Raw genomic sequence first — 24,330 nt, forward strand, 5'->3', positions numbered from 1 at the left:
CCATAAGAACCCCTGCAATCCTAAATGGCTTCTGTCAGCCTTCTGTCACAGCAGCAAAAAATAAATTAACACATAGTGTATTTCTTTTCCTTAATAGTTCTACAATAAAGAATTATTTTTTATTCTTAACATTTCAAATAAGAAAAGTAAAAGATATATTCAGTGCCTCAGGAAATCATATTCAATAAGGCAAATCTACATGAGTAGAAAAATTGCAGTGAACATGTCATTTGGATTTTATCTAAAATTCATAATTACATGTTGAGCCACATAAACAACTATGCAAAAAAAAATTGCTATACTAGGAACCACTCCTTAAAGTCTGAGATTTGAAAACTGTTTCTCATGTGACACTGAAAACACTTGTCTTCTCACAGATCCAGTTTCCACATCTGTAAAGTGATAAACACCTGTACTATACACCACACAGTTACTGCGAACAGATGAAACCCTTTACTAAGAAAAATGTTAAAATAAAATTGGAAAATAGAATTTACTACTGAAATTAGATTATACACAAGGAAGATCAAATTAAACCAAGGAATCTCCACAATTATAAAAATTTCAGTAATCTCTGAATTGTTCACACAAATACTTAGAAGTCATATTATTAATGCAAATATACACTGTATAATTTTGTTCATATTTAAAAAGAAAATATGGCTATGTTAGAATATTTAATATAAAATAAAATAATATTAATTTTGGAGAAATCTACAGCATAAACTGTTTTTCTTATGTAATCTATTCATTCTAAGTGACAAATTTTTAAGATTAAGGATAAAAAGAAAGGTCACATTGTCTTCTACCCCTAGTAAATGTAACCACTGTGTTTTGAAGTATCAAACGCCAACTACTCATTTTTATAAGCATTCTTATTACTGTACTCATTATTCCTTAGGAATGTAAACAATACACTTAACCTATACAAATTAATTGTCCAAGTACTGAAAGGCATCTTTTGTCACATAGATTTTTGTCCCTTTTGTCATGTCAGTTTGTCACATGTGTGAGGGAATTAGCCTCTATGAGGCTCCCAATGATCAAGGTCAATGTTATTAAGTTCTTTGTATAACATCCTCCCAAAATGTGTCAAGATTGTGATTAAAAAAAAACAACAGCAAAACTTAAGATATAAAGACAGCATTGCTTCCATTTATTAACTCACATGCATTATCTCTCCTGTCCTTTTCTCTTTTATGCCTGATTACTTTGTAGAGGAACCACCAGTTCAGGATGAAGCTTAGACTGAAAAGAACACCTAGCAGGGAATTGGGGTTTTAGATAACAGAAAAAGATGAATTAGGGACTAGGAACAGCATCAGCGAGTTTGGTAGGAGCTCTCCCTTACCCTAGGTGACTAAAAGCTGCTTCACAAAACCAGAGCAAGGACCACTAGATAGTCTGTTCTTAGTTTTCCATGAAAAACAGTAAGTGATCATGTATTGAACATCTATCCTATCCCAAGTTATGTTTTTATATACTCTATTTAAATATCACAACAGGTCATAATACATTTATTATTTCAGATTATACAGGAGACAGAGTCTTTGGGTACATGTCCAAAGAGATCTATCTCCAGTTGTATTGAGGAAAAACAACACAGTGGCTGTAGCTTACATTCCCATCAACAGTGCATGCATGCTCCTAGCATTAGTTGTCCTGACTATTTTTATTTTAAAAGTTTAATTTTTATAATTTCATACACAAGAACCATATTTGTATCATGGCCATCCCTCCCTCTTCCTTCTCCAACTTCTCCCATGTTCACCACATTCCCTCTCAAATTCATGACCTCTTATTCTTGATTATTGCCTTACACACACACACACACACACACACACACACACACACACACACACACCTACCTCTCATACCCTTGATGAACAGGACTTCTGCTGTGAGAAAGCATCTTATATTTACAAGAGGGAAGCTGTCCACATTACATCTCAACATTATGGTCACTAAACAAAGCAGCACAATAACTACCAGTTGATATGACAACATGGATGGGAGAAATCTTAGAAGGCTCCAGCCCAATAAATGCCTGCTGAGAGAGGGAGAATCTATCTTCTCCAGAGAAGAGGCCCATAAGAGGTTATCCAATCTCAAATGGTCAGTCTTTTGTTTCCTTAATCTTATTTACTCTGACTGGGAAATAAAAAAAAATCTCAAAAGTAGTTTTAATTTCCAATTCTGTAATTGGATATTATTGTAAGTGGGTATTATCCAATTCTCTAATTGCCCAGGGATAGTGAACACTTTAAACACATTTCTTCATAAGAGAAAATGCATGTCTGCTGGCCAATAAGCCAGGGTTGTGAGGCTCCCAGGCCCCAGGGGTGAACCTGTCACTATTATCTGCTATGGACACAGTACCAAGTGCCATTTAAATTTAGACTACTCTACCCAGAGATTAGTGCAGCATTCAGACTTCATCAGAGAACTTCATGCAGTGGTTAATGCAGAAACTCAGAACGGCCAAAGTGCAGAAAATAAGTAGCAGTGGATTGTTCAGGTACATATGGAATACCTGTATCACACTCCATAGCCAAGACTTCAGGATCATCACAGAAGAGGAAGTGGAAAGACTCTAAGAGCCAGAGGTAGAGGAAGAAAGACCTGAGCAAAACATGGTCTTCTGGACATGACAGCTCCACTGTACTCACCAATTCACAGAAACTGTGGTTGCCTACATAAGACCTGCTGTAAGACCAAGTCAACATTCTAGGGTGGAGTAAAGAGGGGCCATGGGTCCCCATCCCAACTGAGGACCTATGGAGAGTTGGTGGCTCCTAGGGAAGGAAGAACCAGGTTTTATAAGGGGAGGGTAATGGTGGTGGTAAAGATGACAAGATAACAGGAAGCTGGGCAGTGTAAGGAGGTGGGGGTAGACCTGGGAATAGCTAGGGGGACAAATTTGGGATGAATATTATCAAAATACATTGTATGAAATTCTCAAAGAATTGATACAAATATTTTTTAAAGAGATTCACTTTCTAGATAACCATACTAAGCATATAAGCTCTGTCATTTTGGGGAGAGCCATCCTATCAGATGTAAAGGGATATATCACTGAAGTTTAAATTGCATTTCCCTGATCAAGTTGAACATCTTTCTGAGTTATTTTTTAGCCATCTAAGTTTTACAGGTTACTGTTGCTCTAGCTATGCTGGCTCCCTACAATTTTACATACTAACACCATATCTGACCACTCTGACAAGCATCTTCTGCCATTTGTAAGCTGTCTTCATTACACTGAGTTTTCCTCTTTACTGTGAGGAGGAGTTTTAACAGGGATGACTCTAATTATCCAGTTTTGCTTTTATTGCCTATATTTTGATGTCACATAAAAAAATTATTGCCAAAGGTTCTCCCTATGCAGTCTTCAAAACGTTCTGTAATTTCTCATCTTCTTTAAAATATTTAATATATTTTTGCATTGATTTTTGTATATGGTATGGGACAGAAGTGTTTATTTGATCCTTTTTTTGCCTTTAAATATCCATTTTCCCCAGCACCATTTACTGAAAACACTATGCTTTCTCCATTGTACATTTTTGGTGTTCTTACCAAAGGATCAGTAAAATGGGCTGGAGAAGTGGATCAGGGTTAAGAGAACTTGCTGCTCTTCCAGAGAACCAGGGTTTGATTCCCAGGACCCACAGGGTAGCTTACAACCATCTGAAACTCCATTCAGAGAGGATCTTATTTTCTCTTTTGGCCTCTGAGGGCATTAGGCATGCACATAGTGCAGAGACATTCATGCAAGCAAAACACCAATACACATACAATAAAAATAAATAAACCTATAAAAAACAATTTTGTAAAAGTTCAGTAGCCATAGTGGCCCTGGCTTACCTCTAGCTCCACTAACATCTATGCATACTCTTTCACAAGTAATAAAAAGTGCATTTTTATTAATATGTCTGTGTAATAAATTTGAAGTCAGGGAATCTGATACTCCTGGATTTTTTTTCTTGGTCAAGATTAATTTTGTTACTTGTGGTTTTTTATATTTCATTAGAAATTTTTTGCTTTCTTTCTTTCTTTTTTTAATTTGTAGAAAAAACGAAATCCCAAACCAGAGAAATTTTATTAGGTGTTCCACTGAATACAAAGTTGCTTATAGTAGTATGGTAGTGCATCAGGTTATTTCTTCTAATCAATGAACATTTATGTATTTCCATTTACTTTTGTCTCCTTTATTTTCTTTCATAGATTTCTTTTACCATTTTCAGCATACATCTTTAACTTTCTATGCTTAAGTTACATTTGTTTATGTTGTGAATGCCATTGCTTTCCCTTTTAGAGAGTTTACTTTAGCTGAGTATGATAACACAACCGTAACCAACAATCACAAGGTAGAGGCAGAAGGATCATGAATCCTGGCTCTTTAAAGTGCTTGAGCAAATCTGCTGCTGAATTTCTCTACTAATATCTTAAATTGGTCACACTATTTTTTTCTCCCAGGTTTTCTTTTTGTTGGATTGAACAGGAAAAGTATACTCAGCAAACTACTTTATAGTTTCTACATGTGTCTTATCAGTATCTCCACTTATCTCCTCACAGACAGGAAACATCTGCTGTACTAGTTAGTCCAAGGACCACCATTAGAGTAGTGAGCCTAATTCATCTAACATAATCAAACTCAAACTCTGATTACTACTAGTGCTCAGTGGCCATATGAAGGTCATACAAACCTTCCTAATCCCTGACATACCTTGGTAAATAAACAGTATCTATGTAAATCTGTGATTAAGGTTACTATAAGAGCTCAAAAATAATATAGTATACTACTCAGTAAATGTGGGAACCACAGTGACTCCATCTTGTGGTTTGATTTTTTTGACTTAGGGTCAGAGAGTTCAAGCTTGCTTTTGCTCCTCATGGCTGAATACCAGGATGTTTTGCCAAAGGTCATGGTCACCAGATGCCCTGAGAATTGAGGAGGTATTTACACTTGTCTGTTCCTTGAACCATGGTGTCCTTAAGATAAGGAGGTATTTTTGCCTCCTTGCTTTCTGTATATAAAGGCCATGAGAAATAAATTCAGGGCTACAGTATTCACTGAGAGTCCTCCTGATTCTATTCTGTGTCTTGTCTCTTCTTAATCCACACTCCCCTGTTCAGGTGCTGTTGGACAGGTCAGCTGATCCCAACACTTAAAGTATTAGGTAAAACCGTAATTATCATATCATATATATATATATATATATATATATATATATATATATATATATATATATATATATATAAAACCTTTTTAGAGCTTTATTGAGAGAGAGAGAGGGAGGAGAGAGGGGGACTTTTTTAATACTTTTTTTTAAAGATTTATTATTTATTATATATGCAGTGTTTTGCCTGCATGTGTCTCTCCAGAAGAGGGCACCGGATCTCATTACAGATGGTTGTGAGCCACCATGTGGTTGCAGAAATTGAACTCAGGACCTCTGGAAGAGCAGTCAGTGCTCTTAACCACTGAAACATCTCTCTGGCCCCGCTATTTATATATTAAACAAATTTTGTTCTCTGATTTCAATCCCATTAACTAGTATGTAGGGTGATATTTATTTGTACTGAAATGTGATTTTATTTGTATGTTAATAAAGTTGCCTTGGGGTCAGAGCAAGCCATAGCAGAAGCTGGTTAGTGGTGGTACATGCCTTTAATCCCAGCACTTGGGAGGCAGAGCTAGGCGGATCTCTGTGAGTCAAGGATACAGCCAGCATGGCGACACAGGCCTTTAATCTCAATACCAAACATAGAAGACCTGGAGGTCTGTACAGACAGGCAGTGATGAGGAGGTCATGTGGTTGGGTTTACAACCAATGAGAAGGCAGAACAGAAACTTTACAAAAAAGACAGGCCACAGGAAGTAGGTCTCTTGCGGAGAGGAAAAACAGCAGCAGCAGTGAAGGGGCAAGGTTTTCAGCTCTCAGCTATTGCTCTGACCTCTTGGCTATTAACTCTATATTTGGCTCTGTGTTTCTTATTTAACAAGACGGTTACATCTACAAGTATGTTTTCCATGAATAAGAGAAAAAAATCAGGCTCAGTTAATCATAAAATATAGGATCTCATTGAAACCTTGGTTGATGGCCTTACTTAATGAAAGCACAGTGACTTGACGGTCCTTAACAAACACCTGTCCTTTCTACAGTACTGGCCTTGAAGTGGGAAAGGGAAGAGCATCAGGACACAGAGAAGGCCTCAGAAACACATACTCTGTGACCTGTGGGGCACCCTGATACATCGATGCCTCAGATGCATGAAGACTTGCTCAATCAACTTACACTCAGCTCCAAGTCTAGGTGATCAAAAATCCAGGAAGGACTGGGCTGTAATTCACATTTAGCCAAATCAAGCATGGTATTTTGTTTTTTGACTAATTATTACATTCCTGAGATAATAACTTACACATTCCCTAGGCCAAAAATACATGACTTCAGTTTATAGTCCTAGAAAATAAGTAATTTTAGAGTAAAAGACACCTAAAGCCTAGAGATGTTAAGCTACTTATATCTCAAAAAAAGGCTTCTAGCAAACTCTAAAATGCTAACCAGAAAAAAGTTTCCCCTTGAACAGTGTTTACTACATCTAGAAATACTACTCCAGCAATGGTGAGCAAACAAATCTCTGAAGTTTTGTGAATGGAAGGTATCGGACTCCGAAGCTACAGTAGAACAGCAACATGGCTCAGTGGAGAGGCAGACTTGTCAAGTGTAATGTCCTGAGTTCAACTGTCAGGGCCCACATGGTCAAAGCAGCAAACCAGCTCTTACAAGTGGTCCTGTAACCCTTCAGATGGCACCATGGCGCACACGTGCACACACACACACACACACACACACACACACGCACGCACGCACGCATGCACGCACGCACATGCACACATACACACACACACACACACACACACACACACACACACACACACACCAAAAAACAAAAACAAAAACCTATGTTGCAGTAACTGTGAAGACCTTCTAAACTTTCGAAAAGTCCTTAAATGAAACAGCATAACTATTGCACCACAGAAAGTAGCTCTATGAAAGTCACTATTGGGACTAAGAACCTACATATCTGAGATGAACCCTAATTGTCTAATTTAGCAAAGGGCTGAAAATTGGAACTGGATCACTTAAGATGCTCACTTTTTGTTCTAGGGGAGGGGGATACTGAGAATTGAACCAAAACACCCTAAATGCTACTCAAGCCCTCTACACTGAGCAACACCCAGTCTCTTGTGATGTGCTTGCTCACTGTGACTGATATTAGGGTTTCAGCTTCTTTCCAAAAGTTGTCCCATCATGTTACTATGTATCAATTCTATCCATGTGCATTTTAACAGAAGAAAGGCTGAGAAGTCCACAAATGTAAACCATCCCTGAAAAACAGGTGCTGGGGGTCAGAGAAATAAGAGCTGCAGAACAAAAGGTTTCACCAACCAGGAGTGTTCCATGTCTCTCCATGTGTTAGTATAAAAAGGGAATTTCATAGGCTAAAATAATATTCAAAATTATAAAACCATCTGTGAATAATACTAAAACAAATACTTGTAAGAGATTCAACAGATTTCAGTTGATAAATGAGGTTCGAAAGGGTAGTAAAACTGTTTTATGGATAAAAGAGGACTGAGCTATTTTGCTTCCCAAGTAAGTATATTTTCCACTGAAAAGAAACATTATTGCATAGTTATTTCTATTTTCTTGAATTCTGCTCCAAATTCAACCAAGTCTCCTATGTCCTTAACACAAAGCTCCAACAGTTGTACAATTCAAACCATGTCTCCACAGCTTTTCCTGGGCTAGCTTGGACAGTCCATGCCTCATAAAAAATCTGTTTTATTGTCCTACTGCACCTACATTAGCATTTTCCAAATGTGCTTCCTGATATGCTCACCACTACAAGTAGTGTCCCATTCCCTGATGGTGAGTATCGTTAGTTCCTTCAGAAAAGCAGGTGGCTCCTTGGTTAGAGCAGAAAGTAACACATATCTCAGGTCAAAGATGAGGCCATGTACAATTGTTAAGCTAAAAGTTCCCAGCATTCCTATGTTCTGTTTTTGCCTGCTAATGTATTCATGAACCCAACGGCATCATGTAAATTTTTCAAGTGTCTCAGGAGGTCTACTTACTTAAATTCCAAAAAGGGGCTTAGAGTCATGAGATTTCAATAACAACACATGAGCAAGTGGGACAAAAAGTATACTTAGCTTTACAGTAGGGATCTAACTCCAGGTGGAAAAGAAAACTATCTGTAAGACTGCCCGGCCATGCTAGGAATGGCTAGTGAAGGCAGGATGCTAGTACAGAGTGACCCTCAACTAGAGTAGCCTCAGTTACTATATTCTAGAGCTCTAAAAGAATCTATTTGCTTCCTTTTATGGCTTTTATCTTGCTTTTGAACTTTTTTTTTTAAGATTTATTTATTTTTATGTGTACGGTGCTCTATTTGCATGTATACCTGTATGCCAGAAGAGGGCATCAGATCCCATTCTAGATGGTTGTGAGCCACCATGTGGGTGCTGGGAATTGAACACAGGATGCCTGGAAGAGCAGCTAATGCTCTTAAACCGCTGAGGCAGCTCTCCACTTGCTTTTGAACTTTTTTATCCTTCTGTTTTTTGTTAAATTAGTGTGATCTCTCATAGCTCAGTTAACATTCACAGAGATACTGTTTTAAATACTTGGTCAAAACTTGTAGATTTCCAAGCATTTGAGTTAGTTGTTGGGGTTTTATTATGTTCCTCTGATGCAGTTAGGTTTTCTTCATTTTAGAGTTCCTCTTGTCTCTGCTTTGCTATCTGTTCATTTTTAAAAAATAGTCAATTTGTCCAAGTATAACAGTCTGGTTGCAATAGAAGACCATTACCTAGGGAAGCAGGTTATAGAAGCACCAATGGGGATAAAAACAAAAACAACATTTATTATGGCTCCTTTTAGTCTCAGAACAACAAAATCTGCTTGAAAACAATCCACCAACTTATGTATTAACTTATTTTAAAAATGTAAAAGCTCACCCTTTCTAACAACTTTTGAAGCTTTAGTGTCTTCTCTTCACGTAGCTTTTCCCTTAACTGCTGAGCTTTCATGTGCTTCTCTTCATACTTCTTCTTAGATTCTGCGATAGTCCTATTAATACAGACAAATGAACAAGATACGCACGTGTTCACATGACAAGGCTAAATCAGAGATCTTTGAACTTCAAAACTCTCAATGTATACAAGATGCATTTCAGCCTAGTGCTTGTCATCTGGATAAATATGAAATGTCCTGATACAAAATGCTGAAAATAGTCATGGAACAACTCAAGGTAATAATCAAAATTTCCTTCTAGGCATTTCAAGAAAATTTTCAAAGGCCAGACCTTTTACGAGATGGCGAAGAAAGTTTTTCATGCATGTGAATTCCATGTCCCGGAAGTCTAGCTGGCTCCTCTTCTACAATATCCCCCCAGGATGTATTTTGACGCCAAGATTCACGAGCTAACAGGGGGAAAAAGTAAAACAAAAAACAAAAACAAAACAAAACATATATATATGAAAAGTTACTGTTTAGCCATGTACTTCTTTAAAGCTAACTTTGAGATTTCTTTTTTTTTTTTTTTTAATACACCTGTGTATCTGCACATGTATGTGGGGGCTGGAGAACATTTATGGAGTACCATCCAGAAACCTCGTTCACTTCCTTTGATGCAGAATTTCTCACTGGCTTAGAGCTCACCAATTAGATGATGCTGCCTGGCCAGAAAGCCCATAGATATGGTTGGCTCCACTTACCCTCGCTGGGTTCATGAGCACATAGGACCATACTTGGTATTTTTACTTGGGATTTGGGGACTAACCTCCACTGCTCAAGCTTGTAAGGCAATCACTTTACTTACTGAGCTATCTCCACATAAACATGACTTGTAAAAGCATTTCTACCTCAAATTATTTTACCTAAAAACTATATAAAAGATGATCTAGTGTATCCCATTATACCTATGAACCAAATACTCAAAGACATATACACACAATACCTTCATAATCTGCAAGAACATCATTCCAATCCATAGACATACCACAGAAAGATAGACTCCCACTGCCCATGCTAGCCTAGAATGTAATAAAAAATGAAAAATTATTTTTGCACTTAATATGATAAACTTAAAATGAGCTACATATCTCCTTTCAACTTCTAATAAACTTCACCAAACAAACGAACAAACAAAAACAAAGACAGCTCTTATATAGTCATAATTACCAAGTTAAAATACTCAGACTGTGTATTTTAATAGTTTACTGGCCATTCACAAGAACAAATTAATTTTATTTCACAACAACAAAAAAAAAAACCAAAAAGCATACGTTGGAATTCAAAAGTATTTGATAATAATTATTAGGAATAAATGAAATATAAAACTTATGGTTTTGTTCAAGAAATCTCCTCCATCAAAATACATAACCTGAATACTTAGCCACAAAACAATATAGCATCTGCTATTCACCAATAAGATAAAACAAGAATAATACATTCTCCAGTCCAGAGAAATTACAGTCTGAGAAAAACTGGGTTCTTACTTTCTGACAGACACAGTTTCTTGATTTGTAAAATGAGAATGAGAACTTCCTATTTATCAACTGTATCATATATGGAAATATTTTGTAATAATGTTAAAAGAAAATTTTGCTATTGCTTATTATTTAAGCTAATTATTCAAGATTTTGAACCACTAAGGAGCTCACAGAAAAATCACTGTCATTGTCAGTCTCAATGTTGATGTCGTTGTTCTCCTCTGCTTCGATCTCCCTAGTTAACTGCTCTTCTTCAGCAATAGCACTGGCAATGGCTTCTTCATTGGCCTTCTCTAGGCGATCTGCTAGTTCTTCCTTTTTAGCGAGAACTTCCGCCATGGACTATTAGGTTTTTAAAGACAAAAAACAGGGCAGAATCATGAAACATTAATGAATTTTTCTAGGATAACCATAAACTAAACACAGATATCTACATAATAAAAAATGTTGACCTAGAATCAGAAAACCTGGATCCAACCCAAGCTCAAGCACGCATTAGCAGTATGACTTACGAGGTGCATGAAGCCAAGGGCTTATTTACTACTCCATGAAATGTAACAACAATCCATGTCTGACCTTCTTTACCAGATTGCTCTGTATGAGAAACTGTGAAGTTATGTAAATAACAGATATTATCTATGGGAAAGTGAGAATTTCATCTGAATGCTCAAATTCAAAACAGCTATAGATCAAATATTTTCCTTAAAAATGAAACAAGGATAATATGCTATGATAGGAACATGGAAAAAAATGCAGGTTATAGAGACAATTATATTTTCAACATGTATTTATAACCTAAAAATAATTATAATTAAATAATATGACTGAGAATTATCCATTAGTAAGAACTATCACTATCTCAGAATTTATACTATAAGCCCAAAGGCAAACACTAAAATAACAAAATGAAGATTTATGCTTAATAAACCAACAAAGTGGCCAGGTGGTGGTGGTACATGCCTTTAATCTCAGCACTCGGGAGACAGAGGCAGGAGGATCTCTGTGAGTTTGAGGCCAGCCTGAGCTACAGAGTGAATTCCAGGACAGGCATCAAAACTACACAGAGAAACCCTGTCTCAAAAAAAATAAATAAATAAAAAATAAAAAAAAATAAACCAACAAAGTATTTAAGACAATTTTAAAAAGCAAAAGATGGAACAATACATACATGAGTCAAAGTGAAAACAAATACTAAGCTGGTAAGTGTAAACAAATCACATCACATATAGCCTAAATATCATCAATTAACCAGCTGAAACTGTCAATGGGATCAAAAGCAACACTCAACTATGTTTCTCAAAGAAACGTAAAGATTTAAAGTCAATCATCATAATAAAGACAGAAAACCTGAGATAGGGAGCAAGTTGGGAAGAGCGGTAAGGAGTAAAGGTAAGGGGGAAATGATGTAATTATATTTTAATTTCAGAAAGTAAAAAAAAAAAAAAAAAAAAAAAAACTGAGATAGTCACATCAAAGCCAGATTTCAGAGTAAAACTTATCACTAGGGACAAAGAAGGTCACTTCATGAAGGAACAATTTATCATGAATGCAAGTCTCTTAAAATCTAATGAACTTAAGGGAGTTTCAAACTACAGGAGGCAAAGCCTAAGCTAAAAAACAAAAGAGATCTAAGAACAGCAACAACAGCAACAAAAAATAACTGTGTAACTTCGTTAGAAAAAAAAAAAAAAAAAAAACCTAGCAGTTCTCCAAATGGTTAAGCATGCAAGTTTATATGGACCACCAGACTTGCAACTCCTTTATATGTATAGAGGAGAAATAAAAACATACAGACATAAAAATTGTATGCAGATACTTAAGTAGTTACTCATAATAGCTAATAGCCAAACAATAAAAATGGCCTAAATGTACAACTGAAGAATAGAAAAGTACAGTATCGCATATCCATACAATGGAATATTATTTGGTCATAAGAATTACTAAAACTTAAAAATAAGCTAAAACATGGATATGTCTTTAAAGCATTAGGTACATATTCTACTCCTGCCATATCCCAAACAGGCAAAGAACAGACACAGAGGGCAAGTTAGCAGGTCAGGGATGGTACCTAGTTTCTCTTAAGGGGAATGGCATGCTGTTACATATTATGGTAATGGACAAACAAGTCTACGAATATATTTTAAGAACATTTCATTCTAAACTTTAAATAGATAAATTATGTTACATAAATTACAACGCAAATTTATTTTAAAAAATCAGTTACATTGAGAGAAGTCAACAGCTGTCTCTAAAATGACAAGAACATGAAGACAGAAAATAAGTAAGACTATAGAAGACATGAAGATATTATCAACAAAACTGAACTAGATATTTTCCCAAGTGAAATGAAAACACATGTTCACACAAAGATTCATGAATAGGACTAAGGATATGGCTCAGTGGCAGAACACTTGCCTAGAATGCACAAGGCCCTGTTTCAATCCTTAGTACTGCCAAAAAAGAAAAAAGAAAAGAAATGGAGACAGTATTCATGTCATTTCTAACCAAAACAAAAACTAGGAGCAACCTAGATGTCTAAAACAAAAGAATGAACAAACATTGTACTGTGTGTACAAAACAAGCTACTACTGAAGCTGAAAAAGCAATGAACTATTACGCATACCTCATGGAAGAACCTAGAAACAACTATGCTGCTGAAAGATTCCAAACAAAGAATATATGACTTAATTTATATCAAATTCTGAAAATTCAAACTTCAACATAGTAAGAAGCAGGAGAAGAGGATACAGGGGAAGAGGAAGAAGGGAAAAGCAGGATTGGAAGGAAGGTTGAAGAGAAGAATGTGGGAACTTTGAGTAGCCCTCACTGTGTTCAGGCTCTTGGTTATAGTGATGGTTTCAAAGGTATAAGCACAAGTAAAAGTTCATCAATTTGCATACACTAAGTATGAACTTTGAGTAGCCCTCACTGTGTTCAGGCTCTTGGCTATAGTGATGGTTTCAAAGGTATAAGCACAAGTAAAAGTTCATCAATTTGCATACACTAAGTATGTAAAGACTACTAAAAATCAATTGTAACTCAATAAAATTATGTCAATCTGCAAACACTTAAACCCCAGGTTTTAAGTGATTTGGAACAGAATCTACCCATCTGTATCTTTGGGGCTCCCCTTGCTCGTTCAGTAACAGGCTCCCTTCAAAATACACAAAAACAACAACAACGAAACAAAAAACTCACAAAGGCCGTCCCCAAAGACTAGAATGAGTTAGGAAGTTTAAAGACTATTAGTGTGCATCATACATTCCTTCTAGAAGCCTGAAAGTCCTACATAAAGTGGCTGTTAATAATGTGCCACACAACATAAAAACAATACCTAAATTCCAAACATCAAAGTGTTTGTGGGTGTGTTTGCAAAAGGTATGTTAGTACATAGGTCTACTGTTTCTTCATTGTCTCAGTCAATTTTATATTTATTGAAATATATTTCTATTTGAAACATGAAAATCTGAGATTCAAATCTTATACCAGAGCTTATGAATGACACACTGATTAAGCATCCATACACAACTTTATATCAGGTGGTGAGATATGAATAATTTACTATTATTTTAAACAACTTTTCGAGAAAATTTGAAAATTCAATTCTAAAATGTTAGAATCAATAGAAACTAGATTTATAAGAGTATATTATTATAATATTAGCAAAAGTTAGCTTTTTCAAATGTTTTTATTAGCATATATTCATTAGACACAATAACGGGCTTTTACTAAGACATTTTAATGCACATCAATAACGTATCTTCTCAAGAATATGTTTATTCTTTAAGAATTTCATAAAGTATATGAAATTCCCATTGCCACCTTTCCATCCCTTCCCACTTAAGTAAGGATTTCTTCTTCTTTTTTCTTTTACCATCAAATTGAGTTTGTGTTGCCCAGCTAGACTTGGAAATAGGGCCTCCCTATCAAGTGGTCGACCTCATTAAAGAAATGTGATCACATCATTAAATAAAACTGACTCTCCCTCTCCTAGAAGCTTCCAAAAGCCACAGATCCTGAGCTAGTGTTGGAATTTCATGTCTTCTTCCCGACCACCCTGTGCTGGAGTTTGGACAATCTTGTGCACGCTGTCACAACTGCTATGGGTTCACAAGTGCAGCTGCCTTGTTGTGTCTGGAGAACAGTGTTTTCTTGATGTTACTGACAACCTCTGGCTCTCACAATCTTCCCAAGGCTCAGGGATCTCTGTAGAAAAGTTTGGCTTTTTAAAAAAAATTAAGGCTCAAACTTGGGGCCCACACATGCCAAGCAAGCACCCTATTACTCAGAAAGATTCCCAGTCTATTGTTAGACATGGCTCTGTTAAGCAGGTGAACAGCAAGTAATTTGGGTTTTTGCTTTATTTTAACTAGTCCTATGACAATATCGTACTGAGAAACAAAATGAAAATCAGTTTTTTCATCATTGCAAGAAATCTTTGTTTCTCCCCACTTAAGAAACTACATGTGATACTACTAAAGCAACCCATGAGAGCCCCCCACAATCATATCACAAGATAAACAACTTAATATGCTTTCTAGCTGCAGAGACTTAAAAATATAAATCTGACAAATTGTACACCTTACGTTAAAGTCATTACTTGCTTGGTCTTAATCATGTCAAATGTTTCAAAGTCCATTACAGAAGACACAGGAACAGGCAAACTTACACAACCTGCTAAAGGAACCTAAACATGGCTTCTGTTATTGCTGTCATGCCTACTTCCTTCTCTTCACTTGGATATCTCCCATAATTCCCTACTACAGTTTCTGTTATCATCTCTCTAAGATGTAGTATTTTACCTAATGTCACTTGCAGATATCCTCAATTATTCAATTTTAAAAGAATTATTATATATAATTGCCTTTGAAAAAAATAAAATGAGGGATCCAGGAAACGGTTCATTTGGTAAAGTACCTGCCACTCAAGCATGAGGATCTGAGGTCAAGTGTCCAGCACACACACAACTCAGGCATAGCCATTCCTATCAGTAACCTGGGAGCAGAAGTGTGGGGCAGGGGAGTGACAGAAACAGGCAAATCCCCGGAGTTCACTGCCTAGCTGTCCTAGCCACCCTGGGAGTTCCAGGTTTAGGAAGCTTCCCTGTCTCAGTCAGGGAGGGGAGCAATAGAGGAAGACAGACTGACACTATCAGCGTCCACACAAATGTGCATGCACAACCATACCATGTGCATATATATATATATATATATATATATATATATATATATATATATATATATATCATATACACACTTACACAAAAGGAAAGGTCAAAATGTGTGTGTGTGTGTGTGTGTGTGTGTGTTCACAAAGGAAAAATTACAAAATAAAATTTGAATCATAATGTATCTCACTTACATATGTGTCCATTTCTTTAAAAACATACTTAAGGAAAGCTAGTTAAGTATTATTTTGGATCAGTCCCAGGGTTGAGGTGTAATAATACTAAAATGAGAAATAGGAATAGATGAGCAGAAAGTAAGTAATCATACAAAAACATAAAACTACAGATAATCAATGCCTTTTCAAAGATTTGGGACTAAAGATAAATAAATTTCATCTTAAAGACCAACTCCAACTGGTTTTGAAGGCCCACTTCTGCAATCCTAGCACTTGGGAGGTATAAACATAGTCAGGAGTTCAGTGTCATCCTCAGTTACATAACAAACTGACAGTACACAAAACCTTGGCTGAAAACACACACACACACACACACACACACACACAGCAAAGCAAAGCAAAGCAAAGCAAAGCAAAGCAAAGCAAAAGACCAGCAGGTGTCCTTTCCATATATGGGAATGCCAGATGTTAGAGAAAAAGCCTTTGCTGGTACAGAGTTAGTTTTCTTTTTCCTTTCTGGTTATTTATCATGTGCATGCATACGTGCGTGTGGTTTCTCAAGACAGAGTTTCTCTGTGTAGCCCTGGCTGTCCTGGAACTAGCTCTGTAGACCAGGTTGGGCTGAAACTCACAGAGATCCGCCTGCCTCTGCCTCTGCCTCTGCCTGCTGACCGCTGGGATTAAAGGCCTGCACCACCACTGGCCAGCTAGGTTTGGTTTCTTCATCCTGGACTAAAATGTATTTGATCAAATCACATACAAACTGATTCTGAACAAGTTTTAACTGTTATATTACCATTTTCACCCTTTACAAATCAGCTAGAATCTTAACTATATGAAAACATTACTGTAAGAAAAATGTTGACAAGAACTGACATATAAAACCAGTTTTATAAAATATAAAGTTATAATATAGATTGACATTATTTAAATTTATTCCTTTTTAATATAGTTGTACAGAATTCTGATAAGTTGTTCTTACCAAGTCAGCAGCACTCACATTTGAAATATCTGAAGGGTCTGTCTCATTCACTATTCCTGCTTTCTCAGCCAGAGCTCTGTCTTTATCTGTTGGCAAAGCTGTGGTGGCTTGTTGAGTAACAGCAAGGCATACTGCATCACTGTGATCGCTTGGTATGTCAGAAGTATGCACTGAACTGTCTTGACTACTACCAGAATTCTTGACATCATCCAATATACTCACTGTGAACTAAAAATACGTACTTTTAGAATAAACCAGGGACAACTTTCAAAAGTACCAAATATTAGATTTTGTAAAAGCTAGTTCTGCTTACCTACCAACTATGAAGTAGCACTCACCTAACAGAAAAGTCTCCCCTGCCCCTGAAGCATAGCACAGCAGAAGGAAGGAAACCATTCAGTTGCAGAACTTTATCTGCATGCGCACTATATGTTAAGCATCATCTTTGGTACTCTTAGAAATGATGCTATATAAATTGCAACATTTCTTTCAGTAGACTGGCTTTTATTTAACATTTATTTATTATGTATGTCTGCATACGTACACATATACACACTTGTCACTAAGCTGTGTGATCAGGGAACAACTTGCATGAATGGATTCTCTAATTGCACAATGTGGGTTCTGGGTATTAAACTTGGGTCACTGGGCTTGGCAGCAAGTACCTTTACTTGCTAAGTCATCTCACCAGCCCTAATAGGCTAGTTTTTAATGAGTATTTCATATCTCTCACAAGAAATCTAGTCACACTCATAATGCTAACTGCTGTACTCCAATTATATTTCAAGTCAAAGAACTAAAACCTAAAATTGTGAATTTAATACTCACATCTCTTCTAAATAAGCATTAATAAACATTGCAGTAGCCATAAAGTTCCCAGTTTAATGAACTGTTTCTAAAAATATAAAACTTGGCCAAATCTCACAAGCTACTCTAGACATCCTACTATTGGTCAGAACTTAGCATCCAAAGTGTTGATTTTAACATAAACATCATTTAAATTGCGTCATGCTATTTACAATGTTATCAACATTATTAACCTGTTAGTCACCATGGTTTGAAATCTTCTTGACAATATTTATATTAGCATTACTGGTGTTTATAGCATAGTTGACTATTTATTAAAAACTCAGTATTATTTATCTAAGAAATCAAAGCTAAACCATAAAATGAAGCTGAAAAAAGATAGAAATACCCTGACTCCATTTCTAGAGTGACAGTGAAGAATATGAATACTTCTTAATGACTTGCATCCAAACTAAGCTCTCACACTGTAACATTATGGGCTTGCTCAGTGTCTAGGAGGGTCACAGCTCCTCTGACGGGGTCATTAGGAAGGAGGAGGGTGCATATTGGGATAGACAGCTGCCAGGCCACCAGGGACTGTGATCTGTAGAGACAGCCCTTTCTAACACTGCCCTGAAGTGAAGTGTCAGCATGACTCAACTGGCCTGCCCCCTGAAGGAGGAAACACTCCAGGTTACATGAGGATCTAGAGTTTCCATGTTTAGACATGTCTAAAGTGTTTCTAGTTACAGTCAACAGGTACAGGGACTGAAGGCAGAGTGGGTGTGGCCAGGGGGCCAAGGCCCTGGGTTTGATTAGAGTTCTTCACTGTTCAATGGTGTCTAGTGAGTGGGCTGTTGCAATATAATGCTATGATCTGGGTAACTCATAAACAGCAAAATGTTTAGACATGTCTAAAGTGTTTCTAGTTACAGTAAATATATTTAGTGTACATGAAAAGAAAAAATTTGCAGCTCTAATAAACTGTTCAATAAATCAAGAAAAACCCAGAAGCAAACACTTGAATAAGCAAGTCCCTAAGGAAGGAAAAAATGATATATTTACTTCAATACACAAATTGTCATTAATTTCCATATCAAGTTAAAGTTTTAAGTAAGCCACATCAGTAAAATTCCTGATGGCAGGTAAAATGTAAAAGTGAATTCTTCCCAGGCATGAAGACAAATGCTTAGAATCCCAGCACTAAGGCAGTAGAGGCAGGAAGAACATAGGAATCACAGGTTACATTCAGTGTATCCTGTCTCAAAAGCAGCAAGACTTGGGCATTGTGCCGCACACCTCTGATCCTAGTACTCAGGAGACAAAGGCAAGTGAACCTTTGTGAGTTCCAGGGCAGCCTGGTCCACATAGTAAGTTCCAGGCCCACCAGGGTTATGTAATAACCTGTTTGAAAATAAAAAGCAGAGAGGGAAGTAGGAAGGGAAGGGAAGGATGGAAAGAGAGAAAAAAGAAGAGAGGGAGAGAGGAAATAAAAGAAGGAAAAGAGAGGTAAAGAGGGAGGAAAGGGAAAAAGGAGGGAGATCTCTTCACTAAGTATCTCCAAGCATTCGAGTTTCTTAAAGTTACAGCCAATAAATATATAATGACTATTTTCTACATATCTCAAATTAGAATATTATGTAAGGTAACACTTGAAGAAGCTTGCAACCTCGTGAAGACATAAAACACATACAGTGAAGAGCTCTAGCACATCACGAGTACTGTAATAGTAGAGCCTTGTCATGGCCAGGCTCGGTAGTGCACACTGGCTCCAGGTGCTCAGGAGGTGAGAAAAGGATGACAAGTTCAAAATCAGCCTGGGCTACAAAGTGAAGTCAAGGCCAACCTGAGCCCCTTGGTAACATCTTGTCTCAAAACAAAAAGTTTTTAAAAAATGTAGCTCAGTGATAGAGCACTTGCCTGGCATGTTCATGACCCTACAAGGCTCACTTCCCAATACCAAAAAGTGAAAAATAAAAGAAAAAAGCAAGACCAAGAAGTTGATCATTATTTCCAAGGAGGAAAATACCTTTTGGATAAAGATGAACTTAAATAGTAGTCTAAACTGAAAAAACTATTTTATGAATGATTTGTTTTGATCCTTTCTTCTGATAACAATATGACATAATAATATGTCATTATTAATTTTACATAATAATTATACCAAATGAATGAGAAATTGTATATAAATATCTAAAAAGTGTATGAGTTCTTAAGTCAAAGAAGAAACACTAGGAACCTTAACTTCAAAAAGGATACTTAACATTGGCATTTGTGACAGTTAAAGCAGAACAATTTCAATAGCTCAATGTCATTTTTTTTAAGGATACTAAACCCCAAAAGAAGCAAGAGAACACCATTTGAGCCAATTATAATAAACCTGGTAAATTACAATCATTGTGACAGTAAGTGAAATCACTTTATTTCTGTCATAAAGAGATAAAACAAACTGAACTATAGACAAAAAATGAATAAACAAAGAACACTGTTTACAAAGCAAAGCAAAACAAAAAAGCTGCAATGAGGTCTTCCAAACACTTCAAGTCATAAAAGCCTAAGAAATAACTGTCCCTAATGAAAAACAGTAAAGAAGCTGGCCAGTGGTGGCACACACGCCTTTAATCTCAGCAATCTGGAGGCAGAGGCAAGTAGATCTGTTATTTTAGGGCAGGCTTGTTCTACAGAGTGAGTTCCAGGACAGGCAAGGTTACACAGAGAAACTCTGTCTCAAAAAAACAAGAAAAGGAAAGAAAGAGAGAGAGAGAGAGAGAGAGAGAGAGAGAGAGAGAGAGAGAGAGAGAGAAAGAAAGAGAAAGAAAGGAAGAAAGAAAGAGAGAGAAAGAAAGAAAGGGAGAAAGAAAGGGAGAAAGAGAGAAAGAGAGGGGGAGGGGAAGGAGGGAGAGAGAAGAAAACAAAAGAAAAACAGTGAAGAAACAAAACCAAACATACTATAAGATTCTAAATAAAATCATCTTAAATCAGGAATAAATAATCTACAAAGATGATCAGTAGGGCCTTGAATAGTAGCATATTCCTGCAGTCCCGGAACTCAGGAGGATGAAACAGGATGATCACGGGTTTGAAGTCAGCTTGGGCTACACAGCAAGACTGTCTCAAAATAAAAAAGCAAATAACAAATCAGCCAGTCATGGTAGGATAGAACTGCAATGTTAACCCCTGAAAAGCTGAAGCAGGAGAATAGTTAAGTTCGAGGCCAGTCTGAACTACATAGTAATTCACCCCTCCCATAAACAAAGGGGTAGGCAAGATGGCTCAGGGGGTGAAATGCCAAACCAAGATGGCAGAAGGAGAAAAGCAGCCCTTGTAAGTTGTCCTCTGACCTCCACAGGTATACCATGACACACACAAATAGTAAGTACAATCTTTTTTTAAAAAAATTAAGCATTTAAAATTTTAACATAATACTAAAACTTAAAACAAGTGTTCTGTTGGAAACTTCCAGCTCACCCCTGCATGATCCAGAAAGCCTCATTTATGTTTCTCTCTCCAAACCCTGCCTACTCAGAGAATCTCTGAACAAAGAAAAGGCACCAAAAGGCCCAGTTCCCCATTCTTGGTGGCTATTGAAGCTTCCTCTTCTGAAGTTGCCAGCTGCTCAGGTACCCGCCTAAAGTGCTCAGCTTTTGAGCATATTTGGGCACAACCCCAGCTAGTGGCAGACACATTATCACCCCTTATCTGCAACCTATAAAAGCTCCCTGTTTTCGTTTGTGGGCACAGCTTCTCTGGCCTCCATCTCTGGGACTGGAGAACCCACCCAGGAGTTGCTTTGCTCAAATATACCTGTTGTTATACTTTTTCAGTTTGACTTGATCTGGCTTACTGTCTCAACAGAGAAACTTATTATGGGGTGGAGGTGGGGGATGTAGAAAACCTATTAAAAATAAGAAAAATCTGAATATTGACCATATACTAGATAGTATATAAATGTTAAATTCACTGAGCTTCATACTATAGCTATATAAAAGAATATATCTGTTTTCAGAAGTTGCATGCAATGGTATAAAAGTAGATGGCTTTGATATTGGCAAAGTATAGACAAACATGCAGAGAAAAAAAGAAAATGTAATAAACATTAACCTGTGAATCTAAGTAGGGGGTAGATTCACCAACCTAATCTTAAACTTTCCCTAAGATCTCAACTTTTAAAATGAAGAATTAAGTGGAAAGGTGAGACATCCTACTACACACAGACATCTTTGAAAACAGCAGTGAGAATTTCAGAATACATTACCTGAGTTCTCTCTGCAAGAGGATGGTTAGAAGAGTGTAATGAGTCTTTGGACAGAGATTCGAGAACAGAAGGTCTGTCTTCAACAAGATCACCTTTCTGTGTCCTTTCTCCAGGTAAAAGGCATACATTTTCCTTATCACTGTCATCCTTTGATCTTAAGGTTTCTGTCACTAGTGAAACTCTTGGCATCACTGCTGTGGATCGGGGACGAACTGGCCTTCCTCTCTGAACAGTCTCCCATCCTTCAGCATCTTTCCGTTCTACGCAATTGGGGAAGAAAATAAATCAATTTTCTTTATATGATAAAAATATCAGGAAACCTATAAAATAGAAATGTTTTCCAATCTGATTTTATTAATTTCTCCTTTCCAATTGTTTTCCCAAAAATATTTTAAGGCAAATTCTAGACATTATTGCACTCTTACTCAGTCTGTTTCTTAACAGAAAACATCTTTAATATTATTAGTATACTCAGCAAAAATAATAATACCATGAATCACATCAATTCTATATTCAATTTTTAGTCATGCTTAACTTTATCAAAAGTACATGTTATTAAGTATATCATGTTTGTATTTCAATATAATGCAAATTAAAAGAGAAATCATAAAATGAATAAAAAAACACAGAGGAGAAAAATTGAATTATAAAATTAAAAGAGTTTAACAAAAAATTTCATTTTCCAGTTAATTTAAGCAGTTCCACTTCAAACCATGATTAATTACTCACTTCATTCTTTAAAAGAAAGAAAAGCATTACTGAAACCTTGGACCTAATCCACTGGCCATGACAGCCAACACAAACACTGCCACATAACCAAACAGCTGACGAAAGTAAAAAGTAGAATTCAAAAGAAAACTATACGAAGGCCTCCTGGAAACACAAAACAGTACAGACAAATTACATCTTCAATGAACCTTCAGTGAAAACTATACTGATAAATTATCCCCATAATAATAAATGTTTAAGAACAGCAAATCATGGATTAAACTGTTTGAGTTACTCTAAACAGAATGTTAGAACAAAAGTACAAAAACTAAAAATTACACTCCCTTTCACAAGCTTATATGTATACATTTTCCAGTATTATCAATTTCATTAGTAAAATTGCATTCAACTCAATTCAATACACTAATTGAAGAAGAATTGAAATACTCCACCTGGTTGTGATGAATTACTTATCACAATATTAAGTTCATTATGCTTGAATAGAATATTAATATTAGTGCTCAAGAGACAACCTTCCTGTAAGTTCCATGTTAGGTCTTGATGCTAAGATTATGCCAACATCATAAAATATAATCTTTTCCCCTTAGAACAGATTTTCAAAGGTTTGATATTTTTATTTTACAATTTAGAAGAATTTACAGGTACAGTCATCTTGACCTATGATCTTCTTTGTGAAAAAGTATTTCAGATTCACATTTTGTTTCAAGATACTTATAAAGTCCTTTCAAGCTTCTCTAATTCTTGTGATGCAAGTTTGAAGTTATAGTTTAAAAATTTTGTTAATTTCTTATGATTTTTCCAAATCTGAGGTATAATACTGCTTTTAATACCCTATTAATTGTCAATACTGGTACAGTCTCTACAACATTCCTTATTTCTCTTTCTTTCCTTCATCCATATTATTAGAGTCTGGTCATTTTATTCATCTATTTGAAAAATACTTTTTAACTTTATAACTATTTTTCTTTTTAAGTTCCTTAGGCTTAACCTTTTCTTTTGAAAATTCAAAGGGTATTTTCGATTTTCTTCTTTATCTCCTAAGTTCTTAAACATTCACCTTCATTCAATTCACTTTCTCAAATTTTCACTGAGATGTCCTTTCTGACATTATTCAGAAGTACCTTATAAAGTCCCAAATTCTTCAGAATTATACAGCTATGGTTTTACAATTTGCTTCTAATTTAATTCCATGTGATTAGTAACAGAATACATTTTATTTCTATTTTATGGAGGGTGTGCACATGTGCATTTATGGGAGTCAGAGGCCAACTTTCAAGAGTTGGTTCACTCTTTCTACCCTGTGGACCCTAGGGATTAACTCAGGTCATCAGTCTTGGCAGCAAGCCCTTTACCTACTGAGCCATCTCACCAGTAATGCTCCACCTCCCAAATTATTTTAGTCACCTGAAATTTCCTAAGACTTTCTAACAACCCAGTGTATTTTAATTTGGGTAAATGTTCCATGTATATGTATTTAGACTTAATAGCTCAGGTCATAAAAAAAGAACTTCAATGAAAATTGGCCTTTTTCTTGCCAAAAACAGCCATAAAAACTAGACAAAATATATAAACGAGCTGTTTAAAACACTGGAAAACAACCAGCATAAGCATGTCTTAAGGAACTGCAATTCCTGAGTGAAGGGAATGGTAGCATCAGACCTACATGCACCTTAG

At 36.2% G+C, this 24,330-nt stretch overlaps 1 protein-coding gene across 3 annotated transcripts in view; it reads right to left on the reverse strand.

Moving 5' to 3' along the window:
* The window catches only part of Scaper (S-phase cyclin A associated protein in the ER), a 366,940-nt gene that overhangs the window by 283,371 nt on the left and 59,239 nt on the right, over positions 1–24,330 (reverse strand). For 2 of the 3 annotated variants that reach the window (XM_036192654.1, XM_036192653.1), the window contains exons 9-14: positions 21,928–22,187; positions 16,887–17,114; positions 10,733–10,903; positions 10,027–10,102; positions 9,373–9,490; positions 9,026–9,137 (exon numbers count right to left, since the gene is read on the reverse strand). In XM_036192654.1, the coding sequence (XP_036048547.1) occupies positions 9,026–9,137; positions 9,373–9,490; positions 10,027–10,102; positions 10,733–10,903; positions 16,887–17,114; positions 21,928–22,187 (965 nt within the window). The remainder of the gene's footprint in view (positions 1–9,025; positions 9,138–9,372; positions 9,491–10,026; positions 10,103–10,732; positions 10,904–16,886; positions 17,115–21,927; positions 22,188–24,330) is intronic. The other variant, XM_036192655.1, reaches the window with a different exon arrangement.

The sequence above is a fragment of the Onychomys torridus genome, chromosome 7 (assembly GCF_903995425.1).
Source record: "Onychomys torridus chromosome 7, mOncTor1.1, whole genome shotgun sequence".
In the NCBI taxonomy this organism is placed as follows: domain Eukaryota; kingdom Metazoa; phylum Chordata; class Mammalia; order Rodentia; family Cricetidae; genus Onychomys; species Onychomys torridus.